Source organism: Psammomys obesus, unplaced genomic scaffold (assembly GCF_907164565.1).
Source record: "Psammomys obesus unplaced genomic scaffold, mPsaObe1.curated_primary_1811, whole genome shotgun sequence".
In the NCBI taxonomy this organism is placed as follows: Eukaryota; Metazoa; Chordata; class Mammalia; order Rodentia; family Muridae; genus Psammomys; species Psammomys obesus.
The window spans coordinates 152143-178757 of record NW_026596130.1 but is presented as its reverse complement, the minus strand read 5'-3'; the positions used below and the strand labels follow the sequence as shown (position 1 = coordinate 178757).

Here is a 26615-nt window from a genome sequence, read left to right as displayed (position 1 = left end):
CTCCTCCCCCGGCGGCGCCCCTCCTCGCCCCTCCTTCCCCCTCCTCCTCCGGCGGCGCCCCTCCCCCCCTCACCTGTTGGTGCAGGTAGCGGTGCTCATACTGGGCCAGGGGTTGGCCGTCCAGCAGCACCCGGCCCCCGGTGGGCTGGTACAGGTTCTGCAGCAAGGCGGCCACCGTGCTCTTCCCCGACCCGTTGGGGCCCACCAGGGCGGTCACCTTCCCCGGATGCAGCGTGAACGTCAGCCCCTGGAGGAACCGGAGGAGTTAAGGGCCGCTCCCCAGCGACCGTGATGCCTGACCCCGCAGCAGGGAGCCAGGTCCAGACCCCGCGGGTCTCCCTCAGACACCTGGAGCACAGGCTTCTCAGGCAGACTGGGGTAGGAGAAGGAGACGTCTTGGAAGTCCACGCGGCCCTCCAGCCTGGGAGGGGCCAGGGTCCCCGGCGGGGGCAGATCTGGCCTTCGGTCCAGGTAGCAAAACACCTTCTCGGCGGCGCCCACGTTGCTCAGCATGTCTCCGTACATGTACACCAGGTTCTGGAAAGAGGGCGGACTCGCCAGTCAGGCCCGCCGGAAGCCAGGGCCCCCACTCAGCTCCTCCCAAGCTCTGCCACACCCTGACCTCAGCCAGCCTCTCCTCTCCCGCCCCTGACCCAGAAAAAGAGCCTCTACCTTTTGATGGTTTGATGAAACTTGGGGAAGGAATGTTGCGGCAGCGATTGTTTTTACTTAGGTAGCCTTATCTGTTCTTTTGGAACAGTGTTGGCTCGTAGCCCAGGCTGCCCTCGAATGGGACATCTTCCCCCAGGGTCGCAAGTGCCCCAGCATTACAGGCACATGCCACCGTGCCCGGAGTCGTTTGGGTAGGATTTAAAGTCGCAGCATTATTTCGGTGTTCTGAGCTGCCACTGAACAGCTCTGAAGCGCACACAGCACATCAAGCCCCACGGCTCTTGCCCCCTGCTCTGATCTAGGTGAGCCTGGTGTCCTGTTGCTTGAGGCAGACGACCCTTAGCACCCAGTGTGGCCACTTCACCTTTGAGATGATCAGAGTGGTTGGCATCGATCCAAACACACACACACACACACACACACACACACACACACACACACACAAAGATGGTGAGGAAGCGACCAGGAGTATTACGCTCAGCGCCCAAAGCAAAGTAACTTCTATTTTAAGGTGATCAGATATAAAGGAATACTTAAGTACTTTCCTAACCAAGCTATCCCGCTGGGTAGCCCGACAGTGGATGAGGTCCACGTCAGTAAGGGAAGGAGGCGCAGAGCAGCACCAGCCCTGATAACTTAACAAATGCGGCATAGGGCATCAGCGGCACTTTGCCAACTCCAGGAGAGCCAGATACATTGCGTCTCCCAGAAAAAGGACACAGCCATAACTGGAAAAGGGGAAACACCGAATCTTAAAGTTTCCAGAATTTATCTACGAGTCAATAGGAAAGAGAGTCAGAGGAACCCGAGGACTAATACACAGAACCCCGGGCCATAGGAAACACCACAGGACAAAATTCCCATTCTTTCAGCACATAGCGAGGTGGGAATGTCAAATCAGCGGACACAGAGAGGCTGAAAAGACATCCTCAGTCATTCCCGTGAGCCTGGGGAGATCTGAGCCCTGGGCGTACTGGAAGAATCTAAGGACTTGTTTTTAGGTGATAATCTTTTGGACTACATACTTAGATCCTTATATTCCAGAGGTGCACATTGAAATGCCTACAGGTGAGACTGTGATGTCTCGAATTTGTTTCAAAATAGTGTGAGGCGAGTGAGGGCCGATCAACCACAGAGGGATGTTAGGGGAGGTTAGGCTTACTAGGTGAGATTAAGGCTAGGGGTAGGGTTGGGTTTGGGGTAAGGTTAGACGGGTGGGGTTCAGAGTTGGAGTTGTTTGGGTTAATTTAGAATGGAGTTAAGCTAGTTAGATTTGGCTGTGGCTGGAGTTGGGGTTAGAGTTATGATCACTGTTAAAGCCGATAATAGTTATCTGAAGATTCATTACAATGTCCTTTTCTAGCATTTAACAATTTTTCATAAGAAAATAAACTAGTTTGTTTGTTTAACAGATAAAGCTCATGGCCCAGAAGCCCAGAGAGAAACGCAGAGCTTCAAAGCATCTCCTGAGGCGGGCTCACTCACCTGGACATAGTGGCCAACTTCCTCCTGGTACAGCAGGAAGGAGAGCAGGCCACCCCTGGTGACCTCGCCGGCCAGGATCTGCTGCACGCCGCAGTTTAGAATCAGCACCTGTATGCCCAAGCCCATCACCTGGACAGAAGGAGGGAGAAGTGAGGGAGGCCCCAAGCCTCTGCAGCCTGGCTCCCCATCCCTGCCTCCTCTCCCTGCACAGGCCGCCTCACCCTCCGAACGACTAAATACAGCTCTTTCTCCAGGTCTCGGCGCCACCACAGCTGTCGACACCGCTCCAGGGCCTCCCGGTAGCGGCTGACCTCGTGCTCTTCCGCCCCAAAGCTTCGGACAGTCTGCAGCCCTCCAACGGCCTCGCACACCACCTGGCCCGCCTTGGCCACCTCATCCTGGATCTCCCTTAGCACCGCCTGGGGAAGAATCGGATAAAGCAGTTAATGTGGGGGGCGGGGCGGGGCGGGGCGGGGCCGGGCTTCCCTCCAGTTGCCTTTCTTTCCAGAAGGAATATTGAGAGAGAGACAGAGACAGAGACAGAGACAGAGGGACAGGGAGGTGCTGGGGAGATGGCTCCCTCGGTAAACTGTTTTGCTGTGCCTAAGGGCCTGAAGCCCGGAGTCCCGAGACACATCCACAGCGAATCTCACAAACCCACGAGGGCACAGGAAGGGGAGGGGGTTCCTGAGTCCTCACTGTTAACCACTGTGGGACTTGAAGTAACTCCTTCCTCCCTGGTGTCAGATGAGGGAAGAGATCTGGCTGGGAAGGAGGGGGCTATTCATAAGGGGATAAGGCAGCCGCTGCCCCAGGATGGCCTGAGTCAGCCCAACTTCACAGCAAGACTGTTTGGCCTCAGGGCAGGCTGAGCTCATCAGAGCCTTTGCCTCTGAGCATCACCTCAGAGCTGACCACAGCCAGCCTTGGCTGCAAACTGTGGGTGCCAGTTTAAGACCTGTGCTCTGCATCTCTAATCCCCCCTCTCCTGCTGCCTTTCTCTGTCTTGGTGGATTCTGCCGCAGCCCATTAACTAGCCTATGGGGCTGTCCCCCGCATGTCAACCAGCATCCAGAATATATGCAGGATACGTTTTTAAAACACAGTTTTTAAAAATATAAGGAATACCTTTTAAAAAACACAAATTTTTTTAAAAGATGAAAAATTGGGAATTTCTCTTAGCCATCCCTCCAAAGAATGTGTCAACTGTCCCATAAGCATGTGAAAACACACTTAACATTAATGGTTAGAAAGATTCATGTCAAAGCCACAGGAGCCACTGGAATGGCTTTTGTTGAAAAGTAAAAAATAAAAAGACAGTAAGTCTTGGGGTGAATGTGGAGAAGCCAGGAGGCTTGTGCTCTGAACTCTGGCCCGAGAGTGAGAGCACAGAGAGCTTCCCACCCTGTGTGCTTTCCTACATCAGAAATCCAGGAGGCAGAACTGACTTTCGGCCTCAGCATGGCCCAACTCATGGCCTCCCTCCCCTGCTCTCATCTAATCACATGTGCTGGCGTCAAAGGGGAAATTTTCTAGGGACTGGAGGGTTGGCTCAGCAGTTTAGGGGCTCTGGCTGGTCTTCCTCTGCTCGTCCAGACCACCCAGGTTCCATTCCCAACAACCACATGGCAGCCCACAACTGCCTGTAACTCCAGTTCCAGGGGACTCAGCGCCCTCTTCTGGCCTCCTCGGGCACTGCACACAGACGATGAACATGTGTGCCAGTAAAACACGGTACACATAAAATAAAGACAAGGTGTGAACCTCCTAAGACGTTCTTCCCTCTCACCCTCAGTCACTGGTGGGGAGGGTCCTCGAAGACTCTGTGAAGCTCGTGAGAAGATCTCATCTTACAAGAAGGACGCCCCGCCCACCTCCCTCTCCCCCACAGCTCAACACGTGCAACACTTCCGCCTACGGATCGGGTGGCCACCGGCCTCCTCAACTCAGTGGAGGTGGTAAAGTACAATAAACTGTAGGGGCTGAAAAGAAGTGTCCCTCTGTCCGTCTGTCCGTCTGTCCGCCTGTCTCTCATCCCATGAATTGCACGTGGAGCCTGCACACCTCAGAGCACACATACCTGATGGCGGGTATTGTACACCTTCTCGGCCGCTATTGTGAGGGGCAGGTCCAGCAGGGAGAGGAAGGTGAGGCGGGGTGACACTCGGAGCATGAAGAAGTAGAGGCCCACCACCTTCACCAGGCTCCGCAGCAGGATGTTGGCATTGAAGGGGAGCCAGCGGCTCATGAGGGAGGTGTCCGAGCTCAGCCTGGAGCTCAGCTCCCCTGGGGAGGAGAGGATGAACTCGATACCTCCCCCATCCTCTCCCCAGGTCATCCCCACCTCTCCCTTGGTCATCCCCCCTCTCCCGGGTCACCCCCACCTCTCCCAGGGTCATCCCCACCTCTCCCAGCCTCCTCTCGCACAGGGAGCCTGGGCTACACTCTAGCCTGCTGTAAAGGACAGCTGCCAGGCTCCAGCAGGACGCAGGCAGGAGAGGACCCCGGCTTCACCTGTCTTGGTCTCCTGGAAGAAGCCAAGGTCCTGGCGCAGCAAGGATGAGAAAAGCTGCTCTCGGATCCGCAGGTTGATCCTGGACATGGTGAAGAGGAAGGAGCCTCCTCGGCAGCCGGCAGACAGGGAGCTGGCGGGGCAGGGGAAAGAGGGATGGAGAGAAGGGGGAGTTTGGGGGAGTAGACAAGAGGCAAAAGGGAAAGGAGAGGTGAGAGCACATTAAACAAGGGGAGATACAGGGAGCTAGGGTGGGACCAAACTCAGGACCGCACCAAGCCCCATGTGCTCAGGGACTCCCTGGCCGCAGCAGCTTCCAAAGGAAACGGCAGCAAGTCCCTCCCATTTTGCAAATCCCCGAATCACCAACCTCATCTTTTCTCCTTGGGGAACTCCTTAGACCAACCAAATTTTCATAATAAAACTTTAAAAAGAGTCTTTTGTTGTTGTTTTGTTTTGTAAGTTTTTCAGAACAGGATTTCCCTGTGTTGCCTTAGCTGTCCTGGACTCACTTTATACACTGGCTGGCCTTGAACTCACAGCCATCTGCCTGCCTCCACCTCCCTGAGTGGCGGGATTAAGGGTGTGCACCACCAGGCCTGGCTGAAGCAGTATTTCTTAAATGCATAAAGGCAGGTGTTTCACAAAATATGGGTTTCAGATGCAAATTTAGTTGCCATATTGGATAAGCAGACATGAAATGGTGGCCTTTGGGTAGTCACAGTAAGATCGAAAAGGAACTAACAAGGAAAGAAGAAACTCTGCGAGTGTGTGTGCGTGTGTGTGTGCATGTGTACGCACGCATGCACACGAATGTGCATTCAAAGGTTGACATGGATGCCTTCCTAGACCACACTGCACCCGTTTTTTTCCCAGCAGGGTCTCTCACTGATCCCGGAGCCCACCGCTTCTGCTAGACTGGCCAGGCACCACGGCTGCGGGATCTGCCTGACTGGCCGCACACCCTTTATGGGGGTTAGAGACTCACAGAGCCCGGATGCTGGGGATTCACACCTCGCTTGCACGGTAAACCCATAACTCGTGGAGCTGTCTCCCCAGCCCAGGAGAGACAGTTCTCAAAGCAAGGATCAGCAGCGTGGCGTCTGCACTGAGGCCGAGGCCCAGCGTGTGGGTGAGGACGGGAAGGGGGGGCATCTTCAGGAAGGACCAGGAGGGAGTGTGACACAGGGGGTCATGGGCGTGTGCAGCGAGAGTGCCTAACCAGCAGCAACGCCCCTGGAGCAACCAGGTTCATAAAACAGAGCTCAGCGTGAAGCCGTATCTAAGAACCCACCCTGATGAGCTGAGTTAGCACAGGAGGAAGAGTAGTTTAAGAAATCAGAAGACAGCGTGTGGGCCAGCCCAGGAGGTAAAGGCCACCAAGCCTGGTGGTGACCTGAGTTCCATCTCTGGACCCCACATGATGGAAGGACAGAGTTGACTCCAGCAAGCTGACCTCTGACCTCACACACACACCCTTACTAAAGAAAGCCAGAAGGGGGCGTGGTTTAGAACACCCAAGAACAGGCTGGCCTTCAGGGTCTACAGAAGGACAATTCTCCCAGGAAGGCAGAGCAGAGCGAAGGGGGAAGGGGGTGTCATAAATGCTAATTGCAGAGAGAGATCAGTATGAACCGCAAAAGCCAAACGTTACAGAGACACCAAAGAGAGCCGAAGCCTGAGTCGGGAGAGCAGAGAACTGACCCATAAGGAGGTCACCTGTGCAGCGTCAGAGAAGAGAAAGAAAAAAAGCAAAACTAGAACAGAGGTAGAATGAAGGACTAAGGCGAGAGACAGGAACATAGACGTACACGCATACATATATGCATACATACATACATACATACGTGCACAGAGAGAAAGCAAGCGCCCCCTCACACCTGAGGCTTCTCACCCCAGTCACGGCCCAGCCGTGCAGGCCACTGTTTCTTTACTCTTACTGCAGGCTCAGGGGTCTGCGTAAAAAGAGGAAAAGGCAGGAAGTGAGGAAGTCACAAGATGCTGGGGAGGTAGTCAGACTTGGAACCTGAGCTTCAGAGACTGGGCAGGGAGGGAGGGAGAGAAGAAGGGAAGGAGGATGGAGACATGCCCTCTGCTGCTGGGAGAATCATGGGAGGCCCTTGAAGACACTGGGAAGGAGAGACACACGGCTCCTTCAGGGACACACTACCTTCCTGCTTGCTCCTATGTAACACAAAATAAACTGTGCCGATGTTGGAAAATCCAAAGGAGGAGGTAAGTGTCTGGGCGTGAGCCAGTGGTGGATAAATGCATATATTTCAGTCGAAGCACTTTGTGCTTTGTGCAAAACAGAGTCAGAATGGAGGCCCCTGGCCAGGCTTGGGTCTACCAGCGGGACCTGAAGTGGATGACCTCTCACCTCCCCACAGAGAAGAGGCACATGAAAAAGATGGCGCTCGCAAAGGCATCCGGGTCAAAATCGCCTCCCAAGATGTCAATCACGCGGCCAGAATAGTGAGGGATCAACGTCTCCCCTGAAAGAGGCAAGAGAGATAAGGAGGCTGCTCCCCGCCACGGCCCTTCTCCTACCCGCTCTCTCGGCGGCCTCTGCCTCTCACCCAGCACAGCCATCGCAAGGAAGAAGAAGGCCACCAAGAGGAAAGGCAGGTCGGGCCTGGAGAGCTTCAGCAGCCGCCACATCAGCGCTCTGCTGTTCTCCTGGCCAGGTTGCTTCTCCTGGGCGTCCGGCGGGCTCAGCACAGTCCACACCGCGTGGCCCAGCGCGGCAGCCGCATAGCCAGCCAGCAGCCAGCCCCAGGACGCAGAAGCCGCTCTGACGGCCGGGGCGCCCATGGTGCCTCCCACCAGGGCTCTCAGCGAGAAGAACAGGGGGGCGGCCAGGCAGAGCAGGGGCAGAAAGCCCCCCACGCGCCCCAGCAGCTCCCACAGCACTCCAAGCCGCAGGGCGCCCTCCAGCCACACTCCTGGCAGCCCCGGGGGAAGCAGACTTCCCAGGGGCCCCTGCAGCAACCCCAGTAAAGCCATGTCCGCCAGCAGCAGAGAGGCCCCGCGCCTCAGGTAGGACAGCGCCATGGTGGGGCTGCGGAAAGAAAGGGAGAAATTAGGGTGCTGGAGGTCCAGAGCCGGCACAGGCCTCCGGCTAGGCACCTCCCCTGGCATCTAGGTCACGCCGCCGTCTGAAGGAGCAGGGAAGGCCACACCATTCTCACACAGAGACACAAGGACACACAGACACACAGCGGGGGTGGGGGTCTACACACACACACACACACACACACACACACACACACACACACACACACCACGGTTGGGGGGGCTGGTCCGCCGCGCACAGACGGGGTGGGGTGGGGGTCCGCTGCCACCACTCCTGTCTCCTTGAAGCTCGCTGGTGTCGCCCCCGGGTCCTTTGGGCCAGCGGACGGGCTGCAGGGGCGGGATGGGGGCGCGTCCGGCAGCGGCAGAGAACTTGGGGCAAGAAGCGCGGAGCAGGGGGGCTGGGCGGGCGCGGGGCAGAAGGCTAGCGGCAGCGGACGCGGGGCGAGGGAGCGGAGCAGAGGACTTCGGCCGGGGTGAGGGGCGGGGGACCTGGGGCGCGGGGCAGGGGCGCGGAGTGAGCCGCAGAAGAGCGGGACGGGGCACCCGGGGTTTGGGGAGGGCCGTGCCCCGCTGGCGCCCGGGTTCTCCCCTGCAGATCTCACCTGCGGCTGGGGACGGCGGCTCCGGTTGCCCCTGGCCTGAGCTGCTCCCGAAGTGGGGAGCCTGGGTGCGCCGTGCGGGCGCCGGGGCCGCGGCTTTCGCTTTCGCTTCTCCGCCCGGGCCGCGCTGCTGCGCGCGCAACCGCCAGCAGGTGGCGCCCGTCAGCCTGCGGGCGCGGAGCGCCCCGGTCCCAGGAACCGCGCGCGCTGGGCGGCCGCCACTGGCCGAACTCTCGGGGTCGGGGACGCTTCGGAAAGGGAAAAACCTACGTTCTTTTTTTCCAGTTAACTCCCTCGACCTCAGAGCATATCTTGAGAAGCTCCCATTTGGCTGGGAACACAAAGGTAGAGAACCCTTGCCTGAGCCCAAGGTTCACTCTCCAGTAGGTGTAAGGCAAGGGAGAGTGGGGGAGGAGGGAAGGGAGGAGAGGAGCGAAGAAGAAGCGGACAGGAGAGGGAAGAGAATGGAGGAGGAGGAGAGAGGGGGAGGGGTGGCTTTAGGTCCCCTCTCCGTCATCCAAACAATTAACTAAGGACCACAGAGGAGTCCACCTCAAGTCACTTTGGAAAAAGGAAAGAAGAAGGGGGAGAAGGAAAAGGGAGGATGGGATTTTTTTCCCCTGACGAGCTCAAGAATTTGGGGTCTGAGGTACAAACAGGGCCTAATTAGGCCTCAGGCCGTATCACCAGGCCAAAGGTTTCCTCTCGCAAATCTTGAACCCAGGAGGCTCTGGCCCTTCGTCCTCAGGCCGCCTACTCAGCGCTGTTCCTGCGGTGAGGATCCTGGGTCAGTGCTGGGGGAGGGGAGGGGGCGAGCTGCCTGTGAGGCAGGCAGAAGCTGCTCCCGGCTAAGGCTGTCACACAGAAACAGTTTCCACCCGACCTCCCCACCAGAGGCCACCCCTCCGGGCTCCAGGGCAGCCCTTCACCTAGCGTGATGAGGCTCCAGGTTCTCAGCGAGGAAAATGAAGCGTCTTTGCTGAGCATCACCACGTCCCTCCCCCAAAGCCGACCTTCAGAAATGACTCTAAAGAAACTAGCTCTTAAGGAAAAAAAAAAAAAAACCCTTTGAAATGTTGGTGTGACTACCCATGAGTCACTTGAGTTAAATGTGGGGGTTTGGGGGGCATGTTAAGGCAAGTCTTGTAGTGAGAATTCAGAAATTTTAGCTTTTTTTTAACACCAAAATATTGTAAGACTGTGTGTACACTTTAAGGCCAGGTGTGAGCTATGATCTGCCTGGTCCTCCTCTGGCCGAGGGGAGGCTTCGCCACCTGCGGATAGTTTCTGTGATTGTGTGACGGTTGGAATTCTGGGAACTTTTGGTGGGACCTTTTAGAGGCTAGATAAATACGGGAGCCCCCAGGAGGTGGGGGTTTGTGGTTGTTGGGAGGGGAGCCTTGGTTTCTTCCGTTTGTTAACAGTCACGCTCAAGGAAGAAACAGGAAGAGAGAAATTACATTCAGGGACCTCTCCCTCTAGCTTTCTCTCCTATCTAGTGATAGGGGGTGAAATTGGGGTGGGGGATAAAGGGTGGGAAAAAGAAGAAACCACAAAGTAGCAAAGACCAAAGCTGGGCCGCAGCCACCCTTGTCTGCTGGGGCTTTGGGAGCACCCCTGGAGGAGAAAGCTCGGCCTGGCTGCTGCCTCAGGCTTCTCCCCCAGCCCTTGGCTCCTCACAGCACCCACACTTCCCCAGGCCCAGGATTGCCTTCTTCCCTTCCGCCCTGCAGCCAGGGGTGAAACACCATGAAACCGAACCTGGGCTGCATCGTTACATTTCAGTATCCGATGTCACAGAGGCATCGCCTCTATGTTTATAGTCACCACAGCGACCTCCTGGTCGCCCGAATGAAACATTTGCGAGGGGCCACACTGGAGCCCCCAGCCACGGCACTCCAGGGAGGACTGTGGGCCAAACGAAACTGAAGGACAATGGTGGGTCCTCCTGAGAGGTGTCTGCAGAAGGAAGCCCTGGAGCGGGCGGTTCTCCGAGAGCCATCCCTTCTCAACGGAAGCCTCGAGTGACTTCCTGCTTGCTCTTTAGCCCTCCAAACAAAGGACCCACAGCCTGACCCCATTCAGCCACAGCCCACAAGCATAACCGTTTTCTTTTATTGTTATTTAGAAGGTCTCCGGGGATGGGGTGCTGGCTGCCAGACAGGGTGAGCCTGGCTGTCCCCAAGGCCTGGAGCTTTCTGCTCGGGCCCTTCTTTCTCCTGGGACTGAAGCTGGAGCACATCCTTGAGTTCACCAGGCTCACCAGCACCCAGGAGGCCTGTCCAGCTGCCGCCGTCACTGCTTGGCCTCTCGGTATTTGTGCAGCAGGTCACTGACATCCGAGCTCTCCACTTTCACCCAACCGTCTTCCTTCATGTGGTACACTGTGGGCGATTGAGAAAGGGACATGGGGCCAAGCCTCTCTTCAGTAACTGTCAGTGGCAAGGCGGGGATGGCAGCAGCAACTTACAAGGGCCTTAACACACACACACTCACACACACACACACACACACACACACACACACACACGCTGGGACATCAGTGTTCTCAGACCTGAAAATCTCCACTCCAGCTCCCCAGCTCTCCCAGTCTAAAGTCTCCCCCTTAGCCCCACGGTGGGCAGAGTCTCTGTCCCTTACTGTTAACGACTCCCCCAGAATAGCTGTCTCTGTGGGTGGCATAGACGATGGCCCTGCGGCCGAGGTCGTAGGCCTCTTCGGGGCTGAGGTCCGGCCGGTACCCGCTGTCCATCACCCCGTAGGCATAGGTGTTCCCGCTGCCGGTGGAGAACATCTGTCCGGAGAGCCGGGTTCCGTTTTCATTCACGTAGTAGAGTCCTGGTCCCTAGAAGAAGGGAAGGCGTCCTGCGTTGAACTTGGAAGTGGGTTACTGGCGATAAAAAGAGCCCGAGTGTGCTTTGTGAGGAGTGGGCCACGCAGCAATAGTGACGAAACACCGAGATAAGATGCCAGCTTTGGTAAGCAGTAGACTTGAACCGGGCACGGCGAGGGTAGTGCCCGGTGGGGAGGGTAGTGCCTGGTGGGCAGGACCCTCGGACCCGGGGTGGGGGCACAGGCACGGGCTGCTCACCTTCTTGTCCCAGCCGCAGATCATGCTCCCCATGGACAGGCCCAGGCCCCGGTACTGGATCATCATGTTGGAAAGCAGCTTGGAGGCCGCAGACACAGAGATGCGCTCCCCGTTCCGCAGATAGTACAGCCTGGTGAGGAGGGCAGCAGAGGGCTTATGGGGTCCACTGTCAGGGGTTTTCAGGTTGTCTGCTTTAGGAGCAGGGACACGCACAAAGGCTTTTTTTTTTTTTAATCCCTTATGAAATGGATCACGGGGGACAGGCAGCCCGGGAGGCCCAAGGAGGGAACCAGTGAGAACTCTCACCTACCTGCATTCCTTGGCCAGCAGCCTCTCCCAGTACTGACAGTCGGCGGCACAGCCGGACATGGTGCCAAGCAGGTAAGGATTGATCTCGATCACCTTGTTCACCCTCAGGGTGGCTGGATCGAGATGAAGAAACGCACTCACAGCTCTCCCTGCTCTGCCCTAACGTCGGAGTGGGCCTCCCGCCCTAGGGAGACCTCACAGACTCCGAGCCTGGACCGCGAGCACTCACCAATGTAACTCCCAGCAGAGGCCCGGGAGTCCACGGCCACGATGACTCCGTGCTGGAACTTGAAGGCCAGCGTGGTCGTGCCATGGGCCATCTCAATCTGAACATTCCTTTCCTGGTCACTACCGAAGGACCTCAGGAATTCAGTGGGCTATAGAAGGAGCAGAGGGGGGACAATGAACACCTTGGTGGCAGGAGGGTCCTGGACAGGGTGTCGGAGAGTGTGTGTGTGTGTGTGTGTGTGTGTGTGTGTGTGTGTGTGTGTGCAAACTCTAGCCGGTAAGAGTGCCAAGGAAGGAAAGCAACTTTATGATTTCCAGCACAAGGGGGCAAAGGTCATGGTAACTGACTTCAAGGTTTCTCCTCCTCCGTGGCTCCTTCAGCTCTCACAGGGTACATTTTAATAACGTGTTCCCATGTTACAGGAGAGGCCCTGAGACCTAGACCACCTAACCCGTCCTAGGACACAGGGTGGGTTGCCGAGGCCAGGTTGGCCACCCAAGTTCATGGCTCTTCCCAGGCGATGCAGGACCTACCTGCGGGAGGGGCGCTCTGTGAAGGGTGGTGATTTGTGCAGGGGTTGAGATGGGCACCCCGCATCTTCGCTGCCCCTCCCTCTCGCCCGCCCGCCCTCGGTCCCTCCCCTGCCTTCATCTCCACGTGGGTTCTTCAGGGCTGGCCTGGAAGATGCTCTCCCGGACAGCCGCTCCGGCTTCCTCACCTCCTTAGACCCTCCTTTCTCTGGGCACCGCCCCGCCCCCACCCCCACCCCCACCCTGCCCCGACCCCCTCAACCCCCCCTCCTCACGCATCTCTCACCTGCATCCCCCGGGGAAGTGCGAGCTCCGGAGTCTGCGCAGAGAAACTGTAGTGCCCCGGGTCTGAGCGATGCCCGATGTCCGTACCCAGCGCTGCCCACTCGGGCCGCTGGCCCCGAGCAGCTCCGCACAGATCCAGTAACGCCATGACCGCTCAGCCCGGGAGCTCCGTCGACTCTCCCTCCGACAAGGAAGTGAAAGCGAAAGCCACAGCACCAGGGGGAGGGAACCAGGTCCCCGTCGTCCGCGCCCCCGCCCCCACCCCTGCCCTTTTCAAGAAGGGCCCTGTCAATGGGTTTCCGAACTAAACGTGTCGTGTTGGGGACCAGTTTTCCTGCGGCCAGGTCGGCAAGGCCAGCTAGGGAGTGGGCTGTGAGGAGGAAGCGGGGGTGCGCCTTGGGAGGCCGCCTGGCCGTGGGGCGCGCGGGGACCCACAGGCCGGGCATCCTCAGGCACAGAGGACTGGACTGGGCCCTGTCACATAAAGAGGTGCTCCAGGAAGTTGGAAGCCTGGGAGGACGTTGAGCAGATTCTCCTGGGCGTGCGTCGTGGGTAGAGGAGCAGCCCTCAGACGGGAGCAGGAAACTGGAAAATAGGACAAATGGGTGCCTGGGGTCCTTACGTCCTGGGACGACGTGGGGGCGGCGACACCCCAGCAGTGGGGAAGAGCGAGCCAAGGGTGCCAGTCGGGTGTTTCCATGTGGCCCCTCCCGGTTCAATAGCCTCACCTCCTGAGGCCACCCAGGAGAATGCGCCCTTCTGCCCGGGGCTGCTCGCCTGGCTCAGGTCCGGACCCAGCGCTCTTTCCTCCTAGCCTTCTAAAGCCCGCCTCTCTCCGCAACCTGCGCGGGCCTTATCTGCCCAGCAACTGTGACGTCACCCACCTAGTCCTCCCTGAATGGACGAGATTCACTGGCTAATCCCATCTTTGAGATTATCCTGGTGTGTGCCCTCGAGGAGAGGGTGAGCGGTTCAGAAAGGCTCAGAGAGGGCAAGGCGGTGTCCAGTGTGATGTCCTGGCGTCTCCACCCGCTGAGGCGACCAAGAGAAGGGCTGTGAGGTGCAGTTGCTGATGCCTTGGAGTAGGAAAGAGAAAGGGAAGCCACAGGAAAGAAAAGGCTGTAGGACACAGCAGTAAGACAGTGCTGAAGAGTGGGACCCCAAGATGTGGGGGGTGGGGGGGTGGGGAGGGCTGTTTGTGGACGCGGAGGAACAGGAGAGGCCGCAGTACAAAACACCAGTTTTATTATAAATATCAAGCACCCACGGGACAGCCATAGGCCAGCCTATGCCTTTGGCTGATTGCAAGCTGCCGGTCCTTTCTCCCTGCACATTTTGGGTGGCGTTTCTGCTCATTGTGCATGCTGTGACAGCAGCGGGGCTCGGGAGGGTGGAGGCAGGAGAATCAGGGGTTCAAGGTCAGCCTGGGGTACCTGAAACCCAGTCTCAATGAGGGGCGATTTGTGTGTGTGGAGCGTAACTTCCACGGTAAATTCCGGCCATCCAGTAGGTAGGGGCTAATTTCATCCTGTAGCAAACACCTCTGCTTCCCAACTGTCTCGATAATGGCTGTGTAATCGCTTTGCTTCCAGGATCACACAGAGCACGAGCAGGGGAGAGTGGAGGAGGGCCGTGCGCAGGTCCACAGGCCCCGTCAGTCTGAAGGAGCCTCGGGAGCCTCCACCATGGCGCGGTAGCAGCCTCCGAGCTCCATGAGCTGCAGATGCGTGCCCTGCTCGCAGACAGCGCCTTCTTTGAGAAAGAGGATGTGGTCGGCCTGCTCTGCCAGGCCGAGCTGCTGGGTGATGAGAAGTACGGCTCGGGAAGCCCGCTGTGGGCTCTCGTACAGGAGCCTCCGCACCTGCAGAAACACACAGGCCTTACAGGGCAGGGCCTCCACCAGAGGGAGGGCCCGGCTTCCGGGGCTGGGGCACGGCCGCTTCCTGTCTGGAGCTGCCTCCAAACCTCTGTCCGGGCCTCTTCACAGGAGGTGGCACAGATGCAGGAAAGCACAGAGGGAAGGGACCTGAATAGTCTCTCATCTCTAGCCAGACACTGCGAAATTTATATATATATATATTCTTCCATATATGATATCCCAACTGCAGTTTCTCCTCCCTCCTCCCAGCGCTCCTCCCCACCCCACCCTACTCCACCCACTCTTCCTCCATTTTCCTTCAGAAATTAAGGCCTCTCAGGGACATCAACCTAAGACGGCACACTGAGATGCAGTAAGACTAGGGTTGCCTCGTCCAGCCTTAATGTGCGGGAAATTGTTTACATTCAAGAATATATATTAACTTATGCTTTGAGAACGTCACACGTGTACACAATGAAATAAACCACCTCCCATGTCCCTCACCTCTGTCCCCCAGGGCCCACCCCCAGGTCACCGTTCCTAGTTCATACACCTCTTTTTATTAAACCACTACTAAACTGAGAATGTTTATATTCCACTTAAAGAAATTCAGCGCAGGGGCTGGAGAGGGCTCAGCAGGTAAGAGCACTGAGCCCCAGCGCCCACACGGCAGCCCGCCCTCATCTGTAACTCCTGTTCCACCCCCTTCCGACTTTCGGGGGCTCGAGGCACACAATGCACACACGTACGATCAGGCAAGGCGTGAAAAATAAAGACGTCTAAATGTTCAAGGTGAGCTTAGTAACCCTGGGCGTGAGAATCCAGAGGCTTGGATTTGGACTCAGCAGCCGTGTGACTGTCAGAGGGTTAATCAGCCTCGCTTAGACTCGATTTTGCAATCCACAGACTAAACACAGCAAAGGACCCCAATGGACAAGTCAGTACAGAGGATGCGAGAGCACGTCCGGGACACAAAGCAAGCTTGGGCCACCTCGACACTCAGGACAGACAGACGCTCTGCTCACTGGTCCCCCAGGTCCTGGAGGAGCACTATGGGAACTCAGAATCCCAAGGACAGGTGTGAACAGTTGTGTTGCCGTAGCTAACACGGGTGACAGAGGCAAGATCGCCTGGGAACGAGACCCTAGGAAGATGACACAGCAGGTGACCTGCGCTCCAGAGGTAGCAGCCGGAAGACCGCCAGCACGGTCTCCTGAGTGGGCTCAGGCCAGGACCACACAGCAGGCGGCTCAGAAGCAGAAGGGACCAGGAAGCCTCACCCGCAGCTGGTTGTCAGCATCCAGGGCGCTGGTGGCGTCGTCCAAGATGAGCAGGCGTGGCTTCCGGATCAAGGCTCGGGCCAAGGCCACTGCCTGCCGCTGACCTCCTGACAACTGGTTCCCGGTCTCCCCGACCTCTGCAGAGACCAGAGTCCAAGTGAGGCGTAGACAGGTGTGTACACACTCTCACTCACATACACCGCATACACACAGACACATACACACACCACACACACACTACACACACTCAGACACATCCATGCACACACACTCACACGCCACACACATTCACATCACACGCCACACACATACACACACTCACACGCCACACACAGGACTGACAGAGAGGCGGCTGGAAGGGAGACCTGGGGAGGCAGACGGAATCATGGAAACAAGAGTATTGACTGCAAGAGTTCACATCCAAAGGGCAGGAGGCACTGAAGAGTGCAGGCAGGGCTCCTGGAGCCTGGAGGTGAGGTGAGGTACCTGTGTCATAGCCCCGAGGGAGCAAAGAGATGAAATCGTGGGCGCCAGACTCCATGGCCACAGCGGTGATGTCCTCCATGGTTGGATTCCGGGTCAGGCCATAGGCGATATTTTCCCGGAAACTTCTTCCAAAGAGCAGCGGCTCTTGTGCCACTGCGGCCACCTGAGGTGAAGCATGGAGAGGCACAGACAGGAGACAGGGGAGTGCTGTTGTCTGGGGGCTGACGACTCACAACCCAGTGCCCACCACGCAGGTCCTTCTGCGCCGGGCCCCACTCTGCCCTGGTTGCCAGCTTCCCCTAACTCCGCAAGGGCTGTCACTGAGAATACCCTTGATCTCCTCGCTCCCCCCCCCCCGCACCTATCCGCCCCTCCCCCCCTCACCTGTTGGTGCAGGTAGCGGTGCTCATACTGGGCCAGGGGCTGGCCGTCCAGCAGCACCCGGCCCCCGGTGGGCTGGTACAGGTTCTGCAGCAAGGCGGCCACCGTGCTCTTCCCTGACCCGTTGGGGCCCACCAGGGCGGTCACCTTCCCCGGATGCAGTGTGAACGTCACACCCTGGAGGCCAGAGAAGCAGATGGTGGTAAAAGCATCCAGAGGCCTCTAGCCTGGAGCCTGTCACTGTCTTACCCAGGAGGAAAACGGAACCTCTGTGTGCACGGGTTTCTGAAGCGGGAAAGAGGGGATCTGGGCAATGGGCAGCACCAAACCGGAGGACAGAGGCTGAGCATCTTCTCCAAGAAGCAGAAACTGTGTTCTGCACCACAAATGGTGGCTGGAGTCGCACGTTGCCATGCCAACTACTTTCTTTCAGGAGCTTGATATTTTTAAAAAAGTTTGTTTTGACTTATTTATTTAATTTTATGTGTAGGACTGTTTTGCCAGCGTGTATGCATGCGTGCCATGGTCGTGTCTTGTGCCCAGGGAAGTCAAAAGAGGGGAGAGGATCCCGGGAGCTGGAGCAGGGGGCTGTGAGCCACCATGTGGGCGCTGGGAACCGAACTGGGGTCCTGCAAGAGCAGAGCGTGCTCTTAGCCACTGAGCCGTCCCCAGAAGCCTTCCTCTTGATGCCTCTTCTCCTCGTATCGTGGGAAGACCGAGCTGGTTCTTTGGTTGGGGTGATTTATAAACATATGGTTTTCACTGTCACCTGAGGGTTAGGATGGCCTGTGCTGCTGGTAAGAAGATGGAAGGGGAGAGCGTGGGGAGGGTGGGAGTCGGGATTGGTGGCAGTACCTGAAGCACTCGGTCCTCAGGACGGTTTGGGTAGGCGAAGGAGACATCTTGGAACTCGACAAGGCCTTTCATGTTTAAGGGTGCCAACAAGCCACTGGGTGGAGAGCAAGGAGTCCGGTCCAGGTATTCGAATATTTTCTCTGAGGAGCCCACGGCCTTCTGCATCCAGGGATACACGGAGAGCAGGACCTGCTTCACAGAGTACAGTGTGGGTGGGGGCGGGACAGGCTGGGAGAGCAGGAGGGGGGAGGTCCGACCTGCTTGACAGCATTCAGTGATGAGAGCAGGCAGAGCATGGGGGCAAACAGCAGGGGCAGCAGCTGACAGGCAGAGATAGCCGAGGCACTGGGTGGGGAGGAGGGGGGAGGAGCGGGGGGGGCTCACCTCAACAGCCCTGGTGAACTGAAGCTGGTACAGAACAAAGGACACCAGGTTCCCGCTGCTCACAGCCCCTCTGATCACCAGCTGCCCGCCGACATACAGAATTCCCACCTTCAGCAGCATTCCCGAGATCTGCAGGGAAACCACGGGATAGATGGACCGGAAAGGACCAGAAAGCTGCCCCGGGTGGGTTCCAGTCACGGGGAGGAGCAGGCTGCACCCTTAACGGCTGAACCATCTCCACCCTGTAAACATTACAGAAGGTGAACACAGCTAGCTCTCACAGCGAGGGCCACTGTAAAAGAGGTTACATTGTTTCTTTCTTGCTGCTGTTTTAGTTGTTTTTTTTTTTGTTACATTTGTTAACTTGTGTATTTACTTTTGTGTCAGAGGGCAACTTTGAGGGGCCCATTCTCTCCTTCCATCTTGTGGGCTTGGCAATGGACACCCTTAGCTCCTGAGCCATCTCATTCCCCCACACCTCTTCTTGAGAAAAGTCTCACACCATAGCCCATGATGGCTGGAAGCAATCCTCCTGCCTCAGCCTGAGTGCTGGGATTACTGATGTGAACCACACCAGTTTTTATTTCCATTTTTCAGAACAGGGAAACAGCCTCAGAAAAAGGCAGCGTGTGCTGGTTACAGAGCCGGTTGATGGCAGGACTAAACCGCTGGCTGCCACTCTAGTTCTCTGTATGTCTTTCCCACAGATGTCCCTGGCCCCTGGCCTCGGGCACTTCTCGTGGCTCCCGCTAGCTCACGCACAAGCCTCAGCATGAAGCGCACACAGTGCAGGAACGTTCGGCTTTCTGAGAGGCAGAGGAAGGGCCTGGGGCTGGGAGCGTGGGTCTTCCTAACACACAGGTCAAGCGGACTTCATGCGCCACTGTGGAAGGATGTTTCTTAGAAACTAAGGACAGAGGCTAGAATGGCGACCCCGAGCCGATAACCTCCCACTGCAGGAGGAACGGAAGGAGGGCTGGGGCAGTAGAGTCCAGACGTGTGCCACAAGGAATGGACGCTCATCTCCTGGTACTTACACTCGTGGTCCAGACTTCAGCTACATAAGCCAAGGCCTCTTTCTTGTGCAACGTCTTCATTTCCGCCAACTTCTGCCTGAACTTCTGGGCCTCTCCCTCCTCGTTGGCAAAGCTCCGGACGGTAGGCATCGCTGACAGGGCCTCGATGGCCACCTGCGTGGACTCTGCTAGAGACTCCTGCACCTTCACTGCCAGAGACTGTGTGGGGACAAGGACCAGAGCAAATGAGAAAGAATGCTGACACCTAGGTTACCTATATGGAAATTAAATTGAGAGTCAGAGGGACAGAGGGAGGAGAAAGGTCTCCAGCCATACTTGTGAGTAGAAGAAGCAAGGAGGAAACAAATCAGTTTTTGTAAGATGTTGTATGTGTGTGTGTGTGTGTGTCTGTCACGTGTATGGGTGTCCATGGGAACCAGAAGAGGGTGTCAGAGCCTTGAACTTGAAGTTAAAGACCATTTTGGACGGCCTGGTGTGGGCACAGGTAACCAAACTCAGGCCCCTTGGAGGAGCAGCCAGCACTCTTAACCCTGAGCTTACTCTCCAGCCTGGGAGCCTCGTCATAAGGACAGACTGTGGCCAGAAGTTAGACAAGAAAGCAGAGGGCACGGCTGTGGAGGCAGGGCAGTGTGGGGCCTGAGGTACCAGGACAGGGAGAGACTCGGCTGTGGAGGCAGTGTGGGGCCTGAGGTACCAGGACAGGGAGAGGACACGGCTGTGGAGGCAGTGTGGGGCCTGAGGTACCAGGACAGGGTTAGGGTGATGGAGGAAGGTCTGCTGAGAGCAGCCGAGGAGACGCTCTGTGCGGTAGCTGAGGATCCCGAGAACGTACCTGGTACACTTTCCCCAGCGTCCTAGGCAGGAGGAAAAGCAGGGGCAGGGTGACCAGGGTGACCACAGTGAGGTGCAGTGACCCCCAACACATGAACGCCAGGAGACACAGGCCTCGCCCCAGGTACCACAGCAGCAGGTTCAGCTTCTCGCTGATGGATTCACACACCTTGGAGGTGTCGTCTGTCACCCGAGACGTGATGGACCCTGCCGGAGTGAGGGCAAGAGCGACAGTGAGCAGTGGCTCACAGAGATAAGAGGAGCTAACAACAGACAGGGTGAGAGTGGGCGCGTCAGCACCGTGCCTGCCCCGAGGCTGCAGCTAGCAGGGATGGGGCCTGGGAGGCTCGGGCCTGCGTTTGCCTGTAAAGGAGTTGTGGCTGGCTGTGGTGGCGCACACCTTTGATCCCAGCGCTCTGGGGGCAGGGGCAGGGGCTACCGGGGCCAGCCTGATCAACGTAGTGAGTTCCAAGCCAGCCAAGGCTACACAGTGAGAGAAAAAAAAAGTCAATGTGATATGAATCTCCAGTTCCCTGAAAGCTTTTAGCTTCTCGGAGACCGTGTCCCGCCTCTGCGTACCCGGGAGCCCTGTAGAGAATTGCTGCCAGGTTAGCAGCCCAGGGGCCCCGCAGGAAACGGAGACCTGGGCTGTAAGCGCAGCGTGTCTGCCTGTGCAGGCTTCAGCGTCTCATGTCTAGAATTCAGTTTCCGCCTTTTTAAGTGAGGCCGTTGGAGGTGGGGGCTCCAGCTTTCCAGGGTTGAGGTTCTGCCGTTTCTATCTGTGGGGGACTTTGAATGCAGATACTGCTTTTCTTCCAGTAAAGAAGACAGTGCTCCCCTACATTTGAGAGACCCCAAGAGTAAGAAGGCTCAGGAAGGAGGTCGCCCAAGAGGTAGAGGTTTTGCCTAACACACCGGGAGCCCTGATCTTCTGAGACAGGATCTCTTGTGTCCTAAGCTGGCTTCGGATTGGCTATGTAGCTGAATGCATTCAACTTCAGCCTCTCTCCTGCCTCGTCCCGTCTCCCAAGCGCTGGGATTGCCACACCCCACTTATGTGGTGCTGGAGGGAAGGTCCAACCTGGGCGTGTGTGTGTGTGTGTGTGTGTGTGTGTGTACAAGCTTATAAAGGGAGGGCAGTCGAGGACTTGTGTGGATATGCAGATTAGATTACACAAACGGAAGAGTTTCACGAGACCTGCTGAGTTCTGCAGGAAGAACCCCGTCTCCTGGCGCAGGACGGCCTGAAAGACCTCCCCGTGCACTCGGCTGTGCATGGAGCCCATGGTGGTGCTGTAGGCGCCATCGCCGGCAAACTCCAGCAGCGTGCTAGAGAGTTGGAGAGAAGGAAGGTCAGCTTCGCTCCTCCCTCAGACAGGGTCCCCACACTCCGCCCCTTCTGCTGTGGGGGGGGGGGGGGCGCCGTCCCCACCCTCCACACCTGGCTATGGTGAGGATGGACATGAGCCATATGTTACGGGTGAAGCTGGGAGCTGCCTTATCCTGGAGAATCCAGTCAGTGATTCGACCGGTGAAGAAGGGGATGGCCATTTCCCCTGGGGAGAGAGCGCAGATACTCAGTCACAAACACTGTGAGCACCCGCCTCCAATCTCCTCCTGCCCACTCCGCTTCACCACTGTCCAAGGGGCCGAGCACACCGACCCAGGCCTGTTCCACCACATCAAACTTTTCAAGGGCTGCCTATGAAACATGGCGGTTAGCAGGACTTGGGGACACCCATCTTTAATTCCAGCACTGGGAGGCAGAGGCAAGCAGATCTCTCTGGGTTTGAGGCCAGCCTGGGCTACATAGTGAGTTCCAGAACAGTCAGAGCTATGTAAACAGAAAAGAAAAGAAAGAAAAGAAAAAAAGAGAAGAGAAAAAGGATGGCAGCGTGGAGAGAAACCCTGACGCTAGCTCAGGCTCCAGGAAGACCCTGCCCCTAGCACCCTTGGAGGGCCAGGGTCCTCCCCTTCCCGCCTAAGTTGCCTCCCTAGGCTGACACTCTCCAGGACTTTACTCTTCCTTTCTACCCTGGATTCCTGCTCTGCACCCCGTGGCCTGCTCCTGGGTCCCCCTTACCAAGGCAGGAGAGGACCAAGAGAATCAGAACCAGGTGGAGCCGCCGCTTCTCCGAGCCCAGGAAGCCCAGCAGCCGACACACCATGTCCCCGGCGCCCCCGTGGCCGCCGGGCGTCCAGAGGCCCTCCAGCTTATGCCACAGGGCGGCTGCGGGCAATGCCGCCACATAGCTGAGGGCGAAGGCGTCGGGGCGGCTGCTCCAGTGCAGTGGTCCTGAGCGGTCACCCCCCCGGAGTCCTGCCCAGGCGGCCAGCTCTCGGAACAAGGCAAGTCCAGGCTGGGCCAAACCCAGCGCCGCCGCCAGCGGCTGCAAAGCTGCCAGCCAGCCATGCGCTCCCTCGGCGATCCTGAGGACCCCACGGACCCCTATCCCCAGGACGGCCCAGCGGCTCAGTCCCACCGCCCAGACGCGGAGCAGCGGCGCCTCCGGGACCAGCAGGGCGAAGATCCCCGGCAGCCCGGGGCGCAGCAGCAGCCAGTCCAGCAGCAGCAGCAGCAGCGCGGCCGCCAGCCAGGAGAGCGCAGCCATGGTGCGTGCGCTGTCCAGGGGCTGCTCCCGGCCTGGCGCTCTCCGCGTCCCCGACGCGCTGGAGTCTCCGTGCGCAGGGAAGGGCGGGCCCAACGGCGTGCGCGGAAAGCCCCGGGAGCCCGCTGGGGCTGGTGGCGCTGGCCAGAAATGCAGGCGTTTAGGGGAAGAAGAAACCGAAAGCTGCCGCCGACTCACCGGTCACGCCCCTTCTGAGACTGGCCTATCCAGGGCGACCTGGGAGCGGCCGCGGAGGGCAGAGCTGGCCGTCCGGCCGATCGCCTGGGGCGCCAGCCTTTCTCCATCACTCCGGCTCCCCCCTCCTTTCGGAGCCTTCCTCCCCTGCTCGCAGGAATGTTCCCACCCCAGGCTCCACCCAGCTTGAGGGCGGACCCTGTCGTCACCTGTCTCTGGGCAGACCTGCCCCGCGCAGGTTGGCTCAGGGCGCCGAGGGCCTAGCAGAGCAGCACGCCCCTTCCTTGCGCGCCGCGGGCGGGGCGGGGCCGCAGGCTGCGAGCTGTCCACGCTGCGCGCGGCGGCGGATTGGGGGCCCAGCTCCGCTCTGCTAGGATGCTGCGGGCAGGAGCGCCCACCGCCGGCCTGTCCCGGACGCCAGAAGTCCACACCGGGGTAACGGGTCTGGGGGCGGAGGGTCAGCGGGTGCGGTGACCAGGGAAGTGAACCAGGAGAATGAGAGGCTTAGCAAGCTCGCAGCGCTCCGGCGCTCGCGCTCCGCGGTGGGCGCGGGGTGGCCCTGCTCAGAGGTGTGGTGTCCGGGGGTCTGTGGGGGACCCGCGTGCCAAGTTGGTGGAAAAGTGCGAACTTCGGCTGGAGCTGCAAGCGCCTAAGGGGAAGTTGCTCCAAGGCGCTTTCGCTTTCACTCTGGTCTGCGCAGGGGGGGCTGCTGGTTAAACCAAGTGAGGGGCTTGGGGACCCCTGCGAGGAGGTGCGGAGACGGTGTCGGGGTGAAGGCTCGTTGAGAAAGACCTACACATCATACAGATCTTTGCTTAGCCTGCCCCCCCCCCAGACGACCTCCACCCTAAGCGAGGACCAGCTCTCCGGCGCCGGGATTTGGGGAGGGGGCAGATGGTCGGTAGTCCTCCTAGGTCCATATGCTGCCCTGTCCCTCCTACCCCCACACCCACGGCGGCAGGGGAACTTTGCCCAGGCTTGGAGCTGAAGAGGAGCTGGAAGCTGGGCTCCGCTCTCGGAAAGCCACCCACCACAGTCCCAGCAAGGTGTGGTGGGGAGAGCAGACTCTAGAACTGAGTGGCCGCTTCGGGCCTTTCATGGTCAGAACGACAGAGAGCACACTCGGGTGCAGAGTCTCGGGAGAAGGGGGCGAGACGTGGAGTGGACAGAAAGGTTCGAACCATCTCCCCTCGCTGCCGTGGAGCTGTGAGACCCAGAAGTCAAATCAACCGAGGTTGAGCGAGACCTGGTGAGCTTAGAGAACCCACTCTTCTGCATGGGTCAGTTCTCTCGGCGCAACCAGAGGCCCCTCAGGTGCCTTTCAGCTCAGAGGGCTGAAGGAGTGGGGAGGCAGACCGTCTTTACTGCCCTTCACTTTCCCTTGCTTCTTCTCTTGACCTGAAGAACTCTGCCCCCCCCGCAGGCCCTCCCCTGCCGCAGAGACTGCCCTTAAGTGAAGCACACTTCCCCGTGCTCCAGCTGAGCCGTCCTTGCCGCTTCCGTCCGCCTCTGTTACCCAGCGGCCTCTTCTGTGCCCCTTGTTTAGTGACCCTAAGACTCCCCTTCTGGTTCAGAAAGGAAGCAGGTGGAGGGTCTGGGACCAGGGGAGACCCAGCCTCCTGACCCAATAATTGACCCATGCACACTGGACGAGCGGAGGAGACAGTTCGCTGGGCTCCTGCTGTCCGGCTCTCCTCTCAGGCCTCTGCCTCCAAGAGCGCCTCCGTGCTTCTCTTCCGGGATGGGAAGGGTCACAGTCAAGGAAGCCGGGGCTTGGGGAGATGGTTCTGTCCTGTGCTGGACCACAGCAGAGCTGTGAGAGTTCCCTGCCGCTGGATACAGCAGCGCCGAAAGGAAGCTCAGGGGCTCGGGCTTGAAGGACTGTGCGACCTTGACTGGGCAGCCTCCTGCCAGCGACATTTCCTCGAGATGAAGGGTCAAGACGATTCTTGGCTCTGGCACTTCACACTCTGTCTCTCCGCAGACAACCATCATGGCGGTGGAGTTTGACGGGGGTGTCGTGGTGGGGTCCGACTCCCGCGTGTCGGCAGGGTGAGTACCAGCAAGCCCTGTGTGCCGGGGGCCGGCTGGGGGCCCTCAAGAAAAGCGCGCGCTTTTCTTGGCCACTTTCGAACAGTATGGTCCTTCCAGGAAAAGGAGCTGAACTCGGAAGGGATCATAATGCAATGGTGGGTAGGCGGTTGGGCCTCCGACTGATTCCTGGCCGAGGGCCTGCAGGTCTGAATGCTCTGCAGCTTGACGGACATAGAGAAGGGGGCACAGGGAAGTGTGTGGGGACCCGCTGTCTGCACTTAGGACAGAGATGACGGCTCTGTCAAGCAGCTGTCTCACTGTGCCAGAGTCTGACTTGCTTGCTGGTCTCCCCTCCTGGCCAGTTTCCTCACATACGAGTGATACTGTGGGTTCCATCAGTGCTGTTGACGCCGTGTTCTGTAGAGCTCCTCAAGGGGGCTAACAGCCAAGAAATGCTGGAAAGAGCCAACTTTTCCTCTTTTTTTTTTTTTTTTCTCACTTTTTTGTATCTTGAGACAGAGTTTTTCTGTGTAGCCCTGGCTGTCCTAGAACTCACTCTGTAGCCCAGGCTGGCCTTGAACTCCCCATCCTCCTGCCTCCACCTCCTAAGTGCTAAGAGTAGGAGCACATTCGCCGCGCCCACCGTGTGCCTGGGCTGGGCCTTGTGCGTGCCAGGCAGGCCCTTTGCCCCCTGGGCCCCTCCCCCAGCCCAGCACATCTAACTGATCAGTGCAGTGATTCGCTCGCCTGAGATAACGTCTTTCTGCTCCCTGCTTTAATCCAAGCCCTGCTGTTCCCTTTCCAAACCAACCTGACTGTCCGGCTCCTTCCTGACAGGACAGCGGTGGTGAACCGAGTGTTTGACAAGCTCTCCCCTCTGCACCAGCGGATCTACTGTGCCCTCTCCGGTTCCGCTGCCGATGCCCAGGCCATAGCAGACATGGCCGCCTACCAGCTGGAGCTGCACAGGTACAAAGGCCTGGTCCTGACTCGCCTCCCACTGAAGCTCCCGGCTCCCGGAGAGACCATCACAGCAGCCACCCTGTCTCCCCTGGGGTGGCTTGGAAAGTGCGCAGGGCTGCCCTGATCAGGAAATCAGGAGGAAGACACTCCTGACGTCAGGCCCTGCCCTGACAGAGATCAAGGTGGTTGGGACGGAAGCAGGGCTCATCCTGTGCTCTACCGTGAGGGCAGGGCCTCGGGAGTGGGAAGGTGGAGCCGAGGGAAAGAGGGTGGACATCTCAAGGCCCCTCAGTGGTGATGTGGGGCTCCCGCTCCGATGGGCACGTGGGAGGGAAGCTGGAGTCTGCTGCAGCTGCGGGTTCAAGGCTGACTTAGCAGAGAGTGGCTGGCGGGGCGGGGCGGGGCGGGGCGGGCGCTTAGAGCAGCATGCAGACCCCTACTCCCGACACCCTCCTCAGCCTGGAACTGGAGGAGCCGCCCCTTGTTCTGGCCGCTGCGAACGTGGTGAGGAACATCTCCTACAAGTACCGCGAGGACTTGTCAGCACACCTCATGGTGGCTGGTTGGGACCAGCGTGAAGGGGGCCAGGTGCGTGTGTCCTCTCCGGGTCTCAGGGTTCCCCGTGCTTCTCTTCAGAGAGATTAGAATTGCATGTCACCCTAGCAAAGTGGTCCAAAGGCAGTTCCCCTGAAAACATACCAATGCCCTGTGGGGCCGTTCCCACCGTCAGTCCCAGCGCTTGGGCGGTGGGGGCAGGTGGATCCCTGTGAAGAACCTGGCCAGCCAGGCTGCACAGAGTTCCAGGCCAGCCAGGCTGCACAGAGTTCCAGGCCAGCCAGGGCTGCACAGAGTTCCAGGCCAGCCAGGCTGCACAGAGTTCCAGGCCAGCCAGGCTGCACAGAGTTCCAGGCC

General features: G+C 58.4%; 4 protein-coding genes across 4 annotated transcripts in view; 1 reads left to right on the top strand and 3 right to left on the bottom strand.

Annotated features, from left to right (window-relative positions):
• The window catches only part of Tap2 (transporter 2, ATP binding cassette subfamily B member), a 10680-nt gene extending 2226 nt beyond the window's left edge, over nt 1-8454 (bottom strand). Inside the window, exons 1-9 of the mRNA XM_055592021.1 lie at nt 8350-8454; nt 7249-7730; nt 7050-7164; nt 4672-4802; nt 4238-4443; nt 2379-2576; nt 2158-2286; nt 349-537; nt 74-247 (exon numbers count right to left, since the gene is read on the bottom strand). Coding sequence (XP_055447996.1) covers nt 74-247; nt 349-537; nt 2158-2286; nt 2379-2576; nt 4238-4443; nt 4672-4802; nt 7050-7164; nt 7249-7723 — 1617 coding nt within the window. The 5' untranslated portion in view covers nt 7724-7730; nt 8350-8454. The remainder of the gene's footprint in view (nt 1-73; nt 248-348; nt 538-2157; nt 2287-2378; nt 2577-4237; nt 4444-4671; nt 4803-7049; nt 7165-7248; nt 7731-8349) is intronic.
• A 1987-nt stretch (nt 8455-10441) lies between these two features.
• On the bottom strand, nt 10442-13031 carry Psmb8 (proteasome 20S subunit beta 8). Its single transcript, XM_055592020.1, has 6 exons — nt 12792-13031; nt 11976-12123; nt 11748-11859; nt 11438-11567; nt 10987-11191; nt 10442-10730 (listed from the first exon to the last, which is right to left on the bottom strand). Exons 1-6 carry the CDS (start codon nt 12936-12938, stop codon nt 10642-10644), a joined length of 831 nt encoding a protein of 276 aa, XP_055447995.1. The 5' UTR covers nt 12939-13031; the 3' UTR covers nt 10442-10641.
• Nucleotides 13032-14018: 987 nt separating this feature from the next.
• On the bottom strand, nt 14019-22816 carry Tap1 (transporter 1, ATP binding cassette subfamily B member). The gene is made up of 12 exons (XM_055591968.1): nt 22779-22816; nt 21986-22704; nt 21344-21458; nt 21101-21231; nt 19904-20109; nt 19072-19269; nt 18035-18163; nt 17651-17839; nt 16799-16972; nt 16415-16577; nt 15929-16065; nt 14019-14651 (listed from the first exon to the last, which is right to left on the bottom strand). The coding sequence occupies exons 1-12, from the start codon at nt 22814-22816 to the stop codon at nt 14445-14447; spliced, it is 2406 nt and encodes an 801-aa protein (XP_055447943.1). The 3' UTR covers nt 14019-14444.
• Nucleotides 22727-26615, top strand: part of Psmb9 (proteasome 20S subunit beta 9) — a 5278-nt gene continuing 1389 nt past the window's right edge. The window contains exons 1-4 of the mRNA XM_055592019.1: nt 22727-23141; nt 24691-24758; nt 25578-25709; nt 26162-26291. Coding sequence (XP_055447994.1) covers nt 23082-23141; nt 24691-24758; nt 25578-25709; nt 26162-26291 — 390 coding nt within the window. The 5' untranslated portion in view covers nt 22727-23081. The remainder of the gene's footprint in view (nt 23142-24690; nt 24759-25577; nt 25710-26161; nt 26292-26615) is intronic.